This window comes from Hipposideros armiger, unplaced genomic scaffold (assembly GCF_001890085.2).
Source record: "Hipposideros armiger isolate ML-2016 unplaced genomic scaffold, ASM189008v1 scaffold_40, whole genome shotgun sequence".
NCBI lineage: Eukaryota > Metazoa > Chordata > Mammalia > Chiroptera > Hipposideridae > Hipposideros > Hipposideros armiger.
Window position 1 is genome coordinate 2,154,992 of NW_017731390.1, and position 15,808 is coordinate 2,170,799.

A 15,808-nucleotide genomic window follows, 5' to 3' on the forward strand; every position below is an offset into this window, starting at 1 on the left:
CACACACACACACACACATATCAGAGATATAACCAATATATATCTCTTCGACGGAAACCCCTAAACTTCAACAAATAGCCTGTGCAGGTCCAGGTCCCCCTTTTCACTCAACTAAACCAGATCTGAATTTTTTTTAACATTTAAAATTGTATACTCACTAACCCTTCTCAAGGATATCTTTGTCAAGTGCCTGTTACACATTAAAGTCTAGATTAAATAAACTCAAAAATGAGCCTTAAAAGTACCCAAACACATAAAATAGATTCAAATGACATATATTAAGGTAATTTAAAAAGATTAGACGCTCAGGACCTCTGAATCAAAATTCTTCCGATGGCTAATGTCATGTATTTCATAACTAAAACATAATTATAAGAAAGTTTTGCTTTTTTTCCACCAAAACCTGTACCAGTAAAACTTTACATTTCAAAGAGTTAACTATACTTTGAATAAATTAGTGGTGGGAATTACAATTTTTCCCCTTCCTTTACTTAAAAGTTCTTCATCTGGGAAACCACTGGAATAAAATTTCATCTTTCTACTTTGGGTCAGAAAATAAAGGGTTTTGGAAATCTAACAACTCTTCCAAAGGATAGTCAAATACCACTATCCTTAAGAAAGTCATCTTGAAATACTGAATACTAAATAACAAGTGAAGGATTTCTCTAGCAGTGAAAAAAACTTAATTTATGAATTTGTAAAGTTTACTTTCTAGGTGGAAATTAAAATGGGGAGAATGAATTGATTTCCACCTTTTTTCCTCCAAATAGTGCAGAAATTTTTAAGAGTCAACCATTTTTTTACTTAAAGCGTAAAAAACTAACCTAATATTCATAAGAAGACCTCTTTACTAAAAGTGTCATAAATTGTTTCTTTAAACTTACTTGTTGAAAGATACATCTGACTGCAACCACTAAAGCAAAAGTGCCTGAAAATCCTCCTACTCTAGTATTTACTTCTTTGTTGTTTTTGTAGCAGACACTCCCTAGTTTCTTAACGCCCCCTTTTAAATGGTTTTCAACCCTTAAGAACAATCTTCTCTAAAGGCATACCCATTTCTGAAGGAAAATTTTTTCTTGTTTTGAAATCATTTAGTGATCTAATTATTTCTTCAGAGCCTCCACAAATCACATAAATACTTTTGCCATTTAAAAGACATCCCTTTGCAAAAAATTTTTAAGCTGCTGACTTTAGAAATTAAACTGCAAAATTAGAATAGCTTGAACACTTTCTTTTCTCAGAGTTCTTATAAGGCTATGAGACTATTTTTTTTTAATAGTTAGACATTTAAGGGAAAGTGTTAGCCCACCTCATTAACCTGCCTGAGAAAATAAAGTTTTGAAGTCGAATACATTTTGACTGAGAAAAATGCAGTACATCTTTTTTTTTTAACAGCAACACCGTTTATTTTGATGACACCAGTTGACAGTAGCTCTGCTATCTTTAGATCACATTCCTCTAGAACAAGGCACATACAGTGGCAAATGAAACAAAAGTTTAATTCCCTTAAAAAGCAAGTCATTTCCCAAAACAAGACTAAGATGATATCCTCTTTACCTTAACTACTCTTATGTCTCAAAATAAAACATATACAAACCCTCTCCACAACTGTTTTTAAAATGCTGTTGGTTGTACTCCTTTGTCTTAATATTTGACAGTGAATATATACAAATTCTCAACACAAAGCCAAATTTGACCAAAATTCCAACACTGACTGACTAACAGGGGGTGATCTCAGAGAAAGTTAATGTCACCCATTTAAAAATTTCAAATCATTTTCAGTTTAAATGTATAATGTTCATCAGTCTCAGTTTCTTAAATAGGTACAAATTATACTTATGAAATAGATACAAAGTTAGAACATATTAATACTTCAAAATCAGGGTTGCTCAGAGGTTAACTACTGTAATATCATCTTTTGTTTGACTCCCCCCTCTAAAAACAACAAAAACCAGGACCATTTAGCTTGCTAAATTTTTACAAATCTTAGAAACGTTTCAAGTTATAATTCATTTGGAACTGAGTACGTAAAGAAGTTGTTTTTAACAATGAAAACACAAAAATATATATACACAAAATATATGTGCACAATTGTTCATTTTGCTTAAAATATTAGTCATAGTTAATTAGCTAGTTCCTGTCCTATACATCCATGAGACTGAAAAAGCCAGTAACAAACCAACTTAAAAAATACTTTCAGACAGCCTAAAAACATACCACAACATGCTGCCCCAAAGAACACAAAATGATAGAGCATATGGACTTCATGAAAACAAACTTTTTTAAAACCTATAACTTCAAAAATTGATTCATTCTATAAAAATGAAGTGTCTTTTCACCGCCACCCCAAAAAAGTAAAATAAAACATAGACTAAATGTTAGTGCTCAAAATTATTTCAGGAAGGGGAGAACACACAAAAGATTGAATTCAATATGGGTGTGGAAAGTCAGATTTTGTACCCACTCTTCTCACAAACCCCACCCCTTCCCAACTCAAAAGAGCCCTCAGTAATGCCTTTTGGAGGGAACAAGGAGCCTAAAAATGGCTTGAAAGCAAGCAGATGGCTTAGGGGAAAAGATCCATAAATACAGAGCACCATGAAAATTAAAATATAAATATTTTGGGTTCCATTTCATCACATTTAGCTATTTCTCTTGCTTTTCACTTCATTCCCTTTAATATTTAAACCATAGTGAAGAGCAAAAGAAAAAAAAATCCTACATATTTTGTCATTCCAGTTATTCTGGATATTTCTCAACATATTTCCAACACCCAGCTTTCAGTTCAATGTCCACAATCTTCTCAATAAATCTACTGGTGTCAGTGAATGTTTTTCTCTTATTCCCATCTCCAGGAAATGTTTCAAAATAATAAATAAGACTTTTTTTCTTCCTTCCGATTTGATTGCCTCTTTATCCTAACTCTAATTGCCTTTCCAATAACAATATTTCAAGCACTGAAGGTTAAATCACAAACTCTATAAACATAGTTACAAGCCATATTGATCATCTATAGATACAATAGTTCAAAGTTATTTAAATATCTCAAGCTAAATTGAAAAACAGGTTTAGATTTTTCCTCCTGTTAAACTTCCTAGATCCTCTTAACCGCCTCCAAAAAGCAAAGCCACCCACCACACCTCCACCTTCCCACCCAGAAAAAGCCAGAGACAGTTGTGAAATGCACCAAGTTTCCAGCTGAAATGAGGGGATCAGGGGAGTGAGAGAATCAAAGATTTACTGGGGGTTGCAACGTAAGAGGCAAGTGCACTAAGTGCACTGTCAACACATTTAAAGTCAGATTTCAGAAAGCAGAAATACTCTGCCCTTATACCTCCCAGCCAGAGTTCAATGAAAAGATTTGAAATTCACCATAAATTAGATTTGGGGATAATATGACAGAGGTACCCCACTTTGCTGAATTGAGGATAGAAAGGTATTTGGACACGGACACACACACCCCATTCATCCAGGAAGTTCTAGGCTCTCCAAAGAGCCCCAGCTCACAGCCTGAACACAAAGCTCTCACCCCAGATGGTCCCCTTGTAACAATGGACTGGGGTGGAGGGGGGGCCTCGGAAAGGATAGTACAGCCAACGCATATTCTTCGCAAAATCCACTTGGGAGGGGAGGATGTGTGGTGAGGATCTGGGGGTCGGGGTCTGTGAAAATACTAGTGTCCTTGCCTGTTGCAGAAATATAAATAAAGCACAAGCATAAGAGAATTCTTTTGGGAGCAGGAACTCATTCTACTTCCCCAAGGGAGTCAAAGGGGACCCCCGCACATCCACTTAAGAATTATAATAAGGGAAGGGTGGGGAAAAAAATAGAAAATCAGAAAATGAGGCCTGCTAGGAAGTTGCAAAAATGTCCATGAGTCTAAACTCAAAGAGACTTTTAGCTTTCCCACAAAAGTGGCCCCTCACACCTTGATCAAACTCCACAAGGCATCTCCCCTATTCGCCCACCCCCCGCTTCGTTTACTTTTCCAAGTAACATCTCTCAGCCCTCCCCAGCACCAGCTTATTTTTTTTTTTACAAGCTGTAAACCACCCATTACAAGATCTTGGCCAATCTTCCCTCCCTGCCCCCAACATCCGGAGTTGGGGGTGGGAAGGCCAGAAATGGGTTTCTTCCACTGGAGACACTATGGACCCCTGAACACAGCCTCTTAGGGCCCCCAGGCTGCCCCCTCCCCAGAGAAGAGCTCTTTCCTACCTTTGTTTTTTGGGGACGGAGTGTTCGATCTCTAGGCGTTTTCCTTGCAGTTCTACTTTCCCTACAGATTAAAAAAAGGGGGGGGGCAATATAAGAGCTTGAAAACAGAGGTGGGAAGCGGGAAAAGGAAGGAGAAAGACATTAGGGTAATTCAGGAGTTACTGGGATTTGAGACCTTCCTAGGAATCCAGGCAGTGGATTCCGCAGCCGGGTGCGAAAAGGTCGTTCTGAGAACGGTGGAGTCTGTAAATTCATTATTGTGTTTTCTTAGTTTTTGTTTTGTTCTGTTATCTCACTGGGGCTAGTTGAGTCATGAATCGCTTTGGGAGCTGGATTTGAGAGGAGTGGAAGGACGTCTGTGTGGGCGGGCTGCCTACAAGGCTCCCAGATGTGGGGAGAAGGGGCCGAGAAAGGGCCCCCGTTTCTCCCAAAGTGTGCTGGGTGTGGGGGGGTGCTAAATGAAACTATTTTTCCGTCAAGCCACAGAGGAGAGCTTCGGGCGACCGGGCGGTCACCTGTCGGGCCGGTCGGGAGGTGAGGCCCTGGGGGAGCAGAGCGGGGCCCGCAGGGAGGGTCCCTGGCGGCCGCGGCGCGCGCCTCCCCGCCCAGCCTCGCGTCTCGGGAAGCAGCATGGCGACCCGCCGCCGCCGCAGCAGCCGCCACCGCGCCACCCGCTCACGCCCCACTTTCAAATCAAAATGGCTCAAGCCCCAGGGCCTGGGCGGGAAGCGGGACCCCCGCTCTCAGGTCCGGCCCGAAGACTGCAGTCCCCACGGAAACCCGGGAGATTGCAAAAGAAGTGGGGCCCCCTTCCCTGCCTGGAAAGGCCTAAGGCGAAGAAAGGGTAGCCAGGGGTGCTCATGGGGTGGAGGAGGCGTCCAGGCTCGGATGGTATGGGGCCGACGTGAAAATAATGCCCAGACGGGGGTCGCCTCAGTGGCGCCCCCCCCACTACTGCCACTGGGGCTCCCGCCCCGTCGGTGGAGGGAAAGGGGACCACCTTACTAAAGCCTCCCGAGACTGGGAGGAAGGGGTGAGAAAACCCCAAGTGTTTCCGCGCGCGGGTAGGGATGGGGGGCTGGGTAGGGTGGGGGTGTCGTAGAAGGTGGGTGAAGGGTGGGTCCTGAAGCCAAGCCCCGCAGGCCCGTAGGAGAGCAGACTTGGCGGGCAAGGAAAGAGGAGCGCAAGTCTCCGTTGTTCGGGGATTTCGTTGTGGTTTCTCGGGGAGGTGGGCGCACTCTTACCCGAGAAAGTTTCGATGGCCTTCATGGCCCAGTGCTCGTCGGGGCAGTCCACGAAAGCATAGCCGGATTTGACCAAGAACTGGCCGCTGTAGGAGATCTTGTGCTCCGCAAACACTTTCTCCAAGTCGGCGGGAGTCACGCTCTCGTTTAGGTTGCCGATGTAAAGCTTGTTCATGGTGGCGGGTTCGGGGTGGGACGCGGTCCCTAGCAAGGCCGAGCGAGCGGGCGGGCGCGGGCGGAGAGCCTCCTAGGCCAAGAGGCGGACGGGCGGCCGGCGGCGGCAGCCGCAAACTTTCTTTGCACCCCACCCCTGAAGTTGTCCGGAGCCGGGGGCGCGAAGGGCGGCCAGAGGGCGCGCGGAGGTCGCGGAGGAGTTCGGAGAGGCCCGGGAGAAGTGCCCGCGGCGCGCTGGGAGGCGGACGACTCGGCACTGCTTCTTTCCTTCTGTCCGAAACCCCTCCGAGCGGGCTGGTGTGTCACGTTTCTCCGCGGCCGCCCTGGCGCCGCCTCTAAATAAAATCGACTTGGAAAAAAAAAAAATGGAGCGGAAAAAAAAAAAAAAGACGAAGCCACGTGGTGAAAGCCCCCACCCACCCTGCAGGGGAAGACCCCCGACGCCTCCGGGACCTTAGGCCTTCCAGCCCGGCCTAGCCCTCCGATCTCCCGCCTGGGTGGGGGCGGGGGGGCACTCAACTCACCCCCCGAGTCAACTGGGCGGGGGTGGGGGGCGGACTGCGTTCCCGAAGCTCCACTTGCCCCCTCCCCCTTTGCAAGAATCTGGCCCCTAGGGAGGCGCCCCGCCCCCACTCATCCCCAAACCCAAGCCCTGACTGGAGGAGGGTGGCCGAGCCCAGAATCTCCCACCTCTTTATGGTTAAAATGTACGGTTATTTTTTATTCCTGTGGTGGGTGGGGGGAGTTTGCCCACCCTACCCCGGCTAACTGCTAGCGACTGACAGGCGGGGGACGGCGAAGATAGACAAAGAGAAGCCGAGGACTCTGGGGTCTTCAGGAGGGGGTCGCGCGAACCAGTGATTTAGAAAGAAAGGCGCCTTTTCCCTGGATTTTTAAGTGAGGGGTCTCGGCCATAAGTGCCCCAGCCCTGGGAGACCCCCTCACCTCCGGGAATCCAGGGCTGGGAGTCCCAGAAAGCGCGGGACCGGGAGGCTGGGAACACGGGGGATCGCGGTTGGGAATGAGGGATCCACAGGAAATCAGGTTTCGGGATCCCCACAGGAGAAAGGAACTAACACCCAGGGTTCGGCTGCCGAACAAGAAGGTTTTGGGGTCCTGGGGGAAAGGGCGGCTCCGGCCTAAGAAGACCCTGCGAGAAGGAGGGGTGGAGAGGACAAGGAGTGGTAGCGTGAGCAGACCCGGGCGAACCGAAGGGATAGGTCTCAGCGAGGGAGTGACCGGTTGGAGATCCGAATGGTCTCCTTCTCCCGCCCCGACGCGGGGACAGACAGGTGGAGTCCCCTCCGCCCGCTCCACCCAGGACAGCGACAGCCGCTTCCCCCTGCGCTGGGTTGGGGTCTTCGAACTTTGTTTGGGGCGCAGAATCGGGACCCAGGCGGGAAGGCGGGAGAGGGGCCAAGAGCGAGGGGCCGAGCGCAAGGCCCCGCCCACGTCCCCAGGTCAGACCCGTGGGGGGAGGGGGTAATTTCCGCTCGGCGCTAGGGAAGCGAGGGGCGGGAGCTCAGAGGAGGGGGCGGTGGCCCTTCCCCCGCCCGTTCCTGGGGAGGGGAAGCGGACCCGCCCATGTCCCTTCCCTCGCCTTTGACCAACTCGTTCCGGATCCTCCGACCCGGAGAGCCCGAGGGACGAACCCGACTGGGCAAGGGGCGACACGTGGGCGGTCGCACCCCGTCTCGGCGGTGGGGGAGGGGGCAGTTCGCCGCGCGTTTCGGAGTCCAGGATACGCGGCGGAGGACGGGATCTGCGGTCCACGCGCCACCGGGATCCTGGGCCGAGGGGCCAGCCAGGCCGACGAGTTTCCAGCGCCAGGGGCTGGGACGGCGCCAGGGGGTGGCGGAGAGCGCGACCCTGGGACCTGGAGCCCCTTTAACCAGGGAACCAGGGAAAGGGGGGGTGGACCCCCAGTAATGCCAGAAGCTCCCTGAACTGGGCGGAAGCTCGCGTTTTGCTCCGAGTTCTGCGGGAGGGAGAAATCATTCTGTCGGGGGTACGCGTGCTGCGAGGGCAGGTGAGGAAGGGGGTCACTCTCCCTTTCTCGGTCCCCGACCCCATTGTCTCAGTCGCCTGCGGCCCGAGCCGACTCTGCAACACGTGTTGGCTGCACCGATATGAATGCCTTAGGTTTTTTTCTTATTTGTTTGCAGAGTCAGTGAGTTGACTCCGACTTGGGAACACCGTTCTTCTGCCTGACGATTTTATACCGTTCTAAAAGTCGGGAGTTAAAAGAAAAAGACGACATGCCGCACCTTTGTCCCCCTCCCGGTTTTCCCCGCGCTCTGCAAAGAAATGGGGCTTGGGCGTGGGGGCGGGGGAGGGATTCCAACTCGGTGTCTCTGTCTCCACCACCTTCAAAACCGACCCTCCAAATCCGCGTTTTGTTCTAGCCAGCCACGTGTTTGTCGCATTTTTGTTTGCGATCTTTTTCTTTCCATGGGGCAGCAGAAATTCAAATACTACATGTTATTAGTTGCTGAGGGAAAAAAGACTTCTATCCAAGAAGGTGGGCGACATCTGTATCCCAACCCCCACTCCTCCGACCCTCCCCCGTTTCTATTAGCTCTTGACCATAAACAATTTTTAAACCAACGAGCTGGAATCGGTGCCTGCCACATAGTAGGCATTCAATAAACATTGTTTTTTAATGAAAACAAGCTAATAAAAACTGCAGAGCAAAGAGAATTCAGAGGAAAATTAAGAGTCGAGGGGGAAAAATTATCTTGGCCAAAATGTGTGTGGGTCTGTTGCCTGGGGACTTTTCCTTGGTGGTGTGTGTGGACTTTTGAAAGGGCTAAAAGATAGTCTCAGAAAGGCTGTTGTGTTCCTTGGCCTTTCCCTAAATAGGAGCCCCACTCTCAATCTTTTCTGTTATATTGGGGAACAAGAAAGAGGGTACTAGGCAGGGAGTTCCACTTCCCAGAAACTTTACTTGCTATTTCCTTCATTTAATTTAAATCTTAAGGAATTAATAGAAGCACCTCTCAGGTTTTCTCCCTGGGGGACATAACCACTACACTATCTCTTCATTCCTAAAACAAAAGCAAGTTACACCGCACAAAAATCTACATCCAGACCTCCAAAATGCAGTTCACCTTTTCCTATCCTAGAATCAAAGGGAAACAAAATTTTTTAAAGTAATAGTTTAATTCAGTTCACTTTTAGGTTGATTTTCCATTTAAAAATATAAGCCTATATGTTAGCTGAAATTAGTTTCTAAAAATGGTAGTAGAGAAGAAAATATAAATGTATAAAATTTACCAACCAATGCTAAATTGAAACATGCATTAAAAATTAGCTGTTTCACTGAATTCTAATCCAACCCCCCCTCCCCCACCAAGGGCTTCTGTGTATAGTCAGGCTGCAAGAACACAAGAGAGAGGAGACAGCTGGGGTGAGATGCAGACCTTTTAGCCCCCAAATCAGTTTTGCCTCAGTGACCTGACTATTTTAGGCTGGAGTTGGGGGGACTGAGTGATGTTGATTGGTGCTTCAACTCTCCCCTCTGAGTGAGCCCAGCACTTAAATTAACCTGAGAGAAGGGTTATTTCTTCTCAAAACTCACATTCTTAGGTTAGGGATAGGAATGGGCAGGCTTAGGACACCATAAATAATCATCGTCTTTTTTTTTTTTTTATTACAGATAACTAATAAACATTGTTTTCAATTTTTTTTCTACACAGCTTTGGGAAAGATTAATCTTCAGTGAAGAGTTAAATTTAGTTTGAGAGTTAAAAATATAGCTGCAGGATAAATTGTTTTCTTTAATAATTATGTAATTAAATAACATCAATTTTTAATTATTATACATCTTGTTCTCTTTTATTTTTCCTGGAGAAGTGTTTGGTCTAGTTGCAGAATTCAATGTTCTTCTGAATTCAGAAAGACTGAAACTTGACTCCATTTTAAAGATGGGATTCTGATCCGTTTTCCTTCAATGTGAATATACAAATACATGCAGAGACAAAGACATTTAAGAGAATAAAATAACTTTTAATTGGAAATAAAAAGTGGAAAAAAAAAACGATTCCACCATTGTCATACAAAATTACTTTTATTTTTAAAGTGTTTCCAGTATTTGTCCATTTGTAATATTTTATATTTTGTCATCTTATTTTTATATCTTAATTTTTTTCTTGCTGTTAGTACCATACGCATTTTCCCATGCTGCCTCAAAGTTTTCATAACTATCATTTTTAGCAAACAGGTAGCATTCATTTCAGGAGACGTAAGTTATTCATTAATTGTTATTTTTAAATACATGACACATCAAATTTTTTACTTTTCTGAGTGGTACTGAATAGTTTTGGGGGGCATATAACTTTTTCCTCTTTTAGATTAGCTCCTATGGCTAAATCTCCAGAATATATATTGCATTTCAAATCTAACATTTATCAATGATTTTCTATTTTAAAAGTTTAGCCTGTTTTACAAAAGAAAGTACACAAAACAATTGGTAAGCAGTTAGAAGGGAAAGACATTAAAATTGAAATTTTTCTGTTTTAAAATTCTAATGAACCATAATCAGTTTCAAAAAGAAATTATAGTTTCTATAAAATATACAAAAAGAAAAATTCACATTTCCTGACATAGCTGTTTTGACTTCAAAGTTTTTGGAGGAATTTGTTTTTTATTTGCTTGGTTTTTATTTTGTTGTTGTTTGCTTGTTTTTTTCATTGTTGCCTTGGGATATTTTGTTTCTTCCTGCAACTTGAAGTTTTAATATGGTTCTTTTAGATGACTATAAACTTTGAAAAACTGTAAAATAGCCAGAATTTAAAAGCACATGCAGCATTTTCTCCTGTCAAATAAATAAGGATAATTATGTGCTTAAGATAACTCATAAAATGTAAGAAAATTATAAGCAGAAAAGGAAAACTTCCCCCTTCAAAGTACCATTCAAAAGTAATGTTTAAAATCTTAAAAAGAAATGTTTATTCCAGAAATAGAAGAGATTCAAGGAGAAAAAAGAATTTTAAGAACAATCATTTGGTTTTTTTATGGGTCACACAGTGTGTGTGACAAAACTGCTCAGTTTTTTTTGTTTTGGCTTAAGTTTGCAATGTAGAAATTTTTAGATAATAAAAAGAGTAGTTTATCTTATAAACTTTAAAAAAATGGATGTTTCCAAATTCAATTTGTCAGTAAATTAAACTACAGCACACTAGCCCCTATTGACACATGTAAAATAAATGTTCAATAACATTCCTCACACTACACTATTACTGCCTTTTGCATTTTTTTCATTCCAAAATTATTTGTTTAAAAGATAATGAACAACTTTGTTTAGTCCCAATTTTGCACTAAATGCAAAATAGATCACTGGTTCATTTAAAGGGAAATTTTACAATTAAAATACAAGGAAATAAATGTTATTTTAAAAAATAAAACAAATTGTAAAAAGCAACAGAAGAGAGAATCCATACCTAAATATTATTTAAAGTGAAAATAATAAGATAATTTTGTTCTTGAAATCTACATATCTTCTAAGGATCTAAATGAATTTAATTCAAAATGAATTAATTACAACATTAAACTGTATGGAGGTTAATTCAATTTTTGCTACATCTATGCTTTTTAAGACTAAAGGAATTTTTCCAACTCGAAAGCAAATTATTTTTGTTTGCATGTTTAAAGGTTTATTCCTGATAAGATTAATTGGTTTTACTCCTGTTTCTAGTTAGGAATTTTTTTTTTTTCAACAACTGTCTCAAATATTTCAGAGTGCTTAAGAGGGTTGTTTTTTTTTTTTAAGTTTAAAAAATTAATACATATACTATTTTACTAATATTTCATTACCAAAATATTAGAAATCCTTTAATCTGTCTTTGTAAAACAAATCAGTTTAACAAAGAAAAGGGACACAGCCTAATAGTATGTTGTTTTTCTAAAATAAACTGGTTGTTTAATTAAACAGATAACAATTCTGAAAGTGATTTCTGATTTTCATGGGTTAATAATGGATAAAGAGTTTTGGTACACCCACCTCACCCATAAACACCCTCAAATTTTTAAGAATTATTATTAACACAACTTCCATTCTTAAACATAACCTGAAAGTGTTTGGTCAGCAGTCATATGATAAATTATTGAATAGGTTTTTATAATTTTCTTTTCCTTTTTAAAATGTGTTTATAAAGTGTGTAGGAAACAAATATTAGAATTATTTCTAAACTGCTTTGAAATGAGGTTCATGATCTCTTTCCTTATCTTCCTCTTCCTCCCTGCCCCTCCCCCTACCCCTCCCCTTTCTCTCCCTCCCCCCCTCCTTTTGTTCCTCCATTTTTCCTCCTACTCCCGACACTGTCAATTCCTTCCCTCCCCCCCTTTACCTTTACCCTCTTTTCAATTTTTCTTTTTCCTTTGTTACTTCTCTCCCCACGTTTTATTATTCTTGGGATCCTCTGCCCCTCAACCCATTTCTTCCCTCTCTTTAATCAATATACCTACCCAAACTTCCTATCTTTTTCTTCACTCCTTCCCTTTTCCTTCTTCCTCTCCCACTATCACTAACTTGTTATCATTCAAACTTATTTCTGGTGAAATGGAAGAATACAGATGCTTGAATTATTTTATACACCAAAAGGAGAAGTTTGTTACATTTTTGAGAATCCCAGGGGGAGTCAGACCCCAGAGCTCCTGCACCCTTGTACTCTCAGTGGTTATTGTCACTAGCCACTTTTACTTCTTTATATCCCTTTTCTGTATTATATGTTGCTTAAAGCTAATTTTGTTATTAACATTTTATGTATCAAATCCGTCAGGGCAAAAACTATAAATCACTCAGGGAGTCCAACTCATGTTCACAGGTATCCAAAAATATATATTAAATAAGTATCTTTTGGTACTATCTGAGAAGACGTGGTCAATGTGATAAGATAAAACTTTGTGTTCAGCCTGTAAATGCTTTTTCCTTCCCTTCCTTCTTTCCTTCCTTCTATCCTTTCTTCCTTCTTTCCTTTTTCCTTTTTTCTTTTTATTTCTTTTTTTGTAAATACAATACTCCACAATCAAATGAAATACAGGTAAATTCAGTCATTCAAAAGATTCATTAGTTTACTTCAAGAATAGCAACCAATAAATAACAGGTGTTGGTGTGGATGTGGAGAAAAGGGTACCCTCAGACACTGTTGGGATTGTAGATTGGTGGAGCCACTATGGAAAAGAATGTGGAGGTTCCTCAAAAAATTAAAAATAGAACTAACATATGACCCAGAGATTCCACTTCTGGGTATCTATCTGAAGAAAATGAAAACACTCTTTGAAGAGATATGTGCACCTCTATGTTCATTGCAGCATTATTTACAATAGTCAAGATATGAAAGCAACCTAAGTGTCCACCAATAAATGAATGGATAAAAAGAAGTGGTACAATGGAATATTATACAAAGTATAATTCCATTATACAATGGAATATTACTCAGAATAAAATAGAATGAAATCTTGCCATTCGCAACATGAATGAACCTAGAGGGCTTTATACTAAGTAAAATAAGTCAGAGAAGAACTGCATGATTTCATTTATATGTAGAATCTAAAAAACAAATGAACAAACAAAGACAGACTCCTAAAATAGAGAACAAACTGATGGTTGCCAGAGGATAAGAGCAAAAAAGGTGAAGAGGAATAAGAGGTACAAATTTCCAGTTATGAATAAGTCACAGGGGTTAAATGTACAGCATAGGGAATTTAGTAAATAAGATGGAAATAACTGGTGACAAATGATTGCTAAACTTATCATGGTGATCACTTTATTAGGTATATAATTTTTTTGTATATAAATATTGAATAAGTTGTACACCCAAAAATAATATTGTATGGTAACTGTATTTTAATAAGGAAAAAAAAAAAGGAATAGCAACCAAAGGTTATCTCTGGGCTTGTGGCTCCCTAGTCGTGTGCCCGTGACAGTCCTGTGCCCAATGACCACTGATGAGCATTGTCTTCCCTTTTATCTGGTCATCTAGCCTTATCATTCTTCTCAACTTAGGGTTTCAGGCAATCAACCACAACCATCAGAGTTAGCTGTCACAGCCCTTTGCCATTTTATTCTCAATACCACACAGTCAGAATGACAACCTCAAGAGCAGCCCACAAGCACCTCCTGCCAAGAGCTCTGTTAGGGTCTTTTTTTCTGTGCATGTAGCTATCACCCCATTAACTATGTAAAAATTTGTTATTTTGTATGCCATCGAAAACAAAAATGTCACCCCAAGATAGCCTTCCATCTCAGTGAGTCCCAAGAAATCTAGTATAGCCACTAGCCCATAGCAGATGTTTATTGAATATCCTAGGTATCAATATAGCTATGAACACTCAAGGAAAAGGCCAAAACATTGTTTATAGCAGGCTGAATTAAAACAAAAATTAAGCAGTTCATAAAAATAGCAAAGTGGTTTTTTTATTTTTAATGTGTAATAGTCATAAGAATAGAGTAAAACGAAACATTCCATAAGGCTGTGTGGGAGAATATTTTTGAAGCAACAAAAATCTTTAAGAATTTATATTGTTTGATTTAGAAGTTGCACTTTTGAATAACTTTTCTAAACAAAAATCCAGTATATACAATATTTCATTCAGCTTTAAAAAGGAATGATATTCTGATACCTGCTACAACAGATGAACCTTGAAAATATTCTTCTAAGTAAAATAAGACAGACACAAAAGGACAAATATATGATTCCACATATATGAGGTCCCTACAATCGTCAAATTCATAGGGACAGAAAGTGCAATAGTGGCTATCGGGCTGGGAGGTAAGGTGGGGAGTAAGTGTCTAATGGGTACAGAGTTTCAACTTGACAGGATGAGAAAGTTCTTGAGACAATAGTGTAATATTTTCACAACAGTGTAAATGTACTTCTTGCCACTGAACTTTACACTTAAAAATAGTTAAACTTGTAAATTTTGTTATGTACATTTTTCCACGATTAAAAAAAGGCAAAATAATAGTTTGTTGTTGTTTAGCTTTTATGTCATAATCATAAACTTAACTGCAACCCAGATAGGCTTGGAGAGGAACAAGGAAAATCCACAACCCAAGAAACTGACAGCACCAAGATTATAGGGCATTCTGAGCAGATGGGGGTGAGGAGTGCTCTCTAGAGCTACTGAAGAAAATAGTCTGGTGGTTAAGATAAAGCAAATCAAATTTATCAGCGTTGTCTACAGTCAGCAATGATGATCTTCTTGCTCATCTCGCCATTCCTGGACCCAAAGCTCTCCATGGCTTCCACAATATTATGCCATCTTTCATCTTGCGGAAGACCACGTGCTTGCCATCCAACCACTCAGTCTTGCAAGTGCAGATGAAAAACTGGGAACCATTTGTGTTGGGTCGAGCATTTGCCATGAACAAGATGCCAGGACCCGTATGCTTCAGGATGAAATTCTCATCAAACTTCTCCCCATAGATGGACTTGCCGACTGCGTCATCATGGCGTGTGCGTTCACCACCCTGGCACATAAATCCCGGAATCATTCTGTGAAAACAGGAACTTTAAAACCAAATTCTTTCTCTCTCCCCAGTGCTCAGAACATGAAAGTTTCCTGCTGTCTTTGGAACTTCGTCTGCGAACAGCTCAAAGAAGAAACGGAGCAAGGGCTCGCTGTCCTCAGCGATGCTGAAGCACACTGTGGGGTTGACCATGGCTAGGCGCCAGAAGCTCCCGGACGGCAGCTCTGGAAGGCCACAAAGGCAAAAAAGGAACTTTTTCAAAATCTTTTTAAAAAATTAATGAACAAACGTGTTAATTATCACTGTCAAGAAAAAAACTGTTAGCAATAGAAATGCTTAAAAATAAGGGAATCTTCAAGTAACTTTTAATATAGGTACTTGGTAAAATGTTATGTAGTCATTAAAAAATGTGTTCAAAAGGATTTGGAAAAACTTGGGGGAAGTTTACAAAAAAATGCACATCACAAAATTGAGTCTTTGTGCTCATATAGTTCACATGATTGGAACCATCATTAAAAAAAAAAAACAAAAAAAACCCCAAAAACTCCATGTGCATAAAAGACTAGAAATTACCTTACTAGAAACTCTTGTACATGGATACCCAGAGACATGCACAGAATAGTCACAGCAGCATTGTTTATAATAACAAAACCTAGAAACCCTACTAGTATCCATTGACAGGAGAATGGATAGGTAAAAA

The 15,808-nt window shown here is 41.6% G+C and overlaps 1 protein-coding gene and 1 pseudogene across 2 annotated transcripts in view; both read right to left on the reverse strand.

The window, feature by feature from the left end:
* IGF2BP1 (insulin like growth factor 2 mRNA binding protein 1) overlaps positions 1 to 5,948 on the reverse strand; it is a 35,040-nt gene extending 29,092 nt beyond the window's left edge. Inside the window, exons 1-2 of one of the 2 annotated variants that reach the window (XM_019638583.1) lie at positions 5,463 to 5,948; positions 4,219 to 4,279 (exon numbers count right to left, since the gene is read on the reverse strand). In XM_019638583.1, the coding sequence (XP_019494128.1) occupies positions 4,219 to 4,279; positions 5,463 to 5,637 (236 nt within the window). In that variant the 5' untranslated portion in view covers positions 5,638 to 5,948. The remainder of the gene's footprint in view (positions 1 to 4,218; positions 4,280 to 5,462) is intronic. The other variant, XM_019638584.1, reaches the window with a different exon arrangement.
* An 8,858-nt stretch (positions 5,949 to 14,806) lies between these two features.
* LOC109380738 (peptidyl-prolyl cis-trans isomerase A pseudogene) lies at positions 14,807 to 15,300 on the reverse strand (annotated as a pseudogene).
* Positions 15,301 to 15,808: the final 508 nt, after the last annotated feature.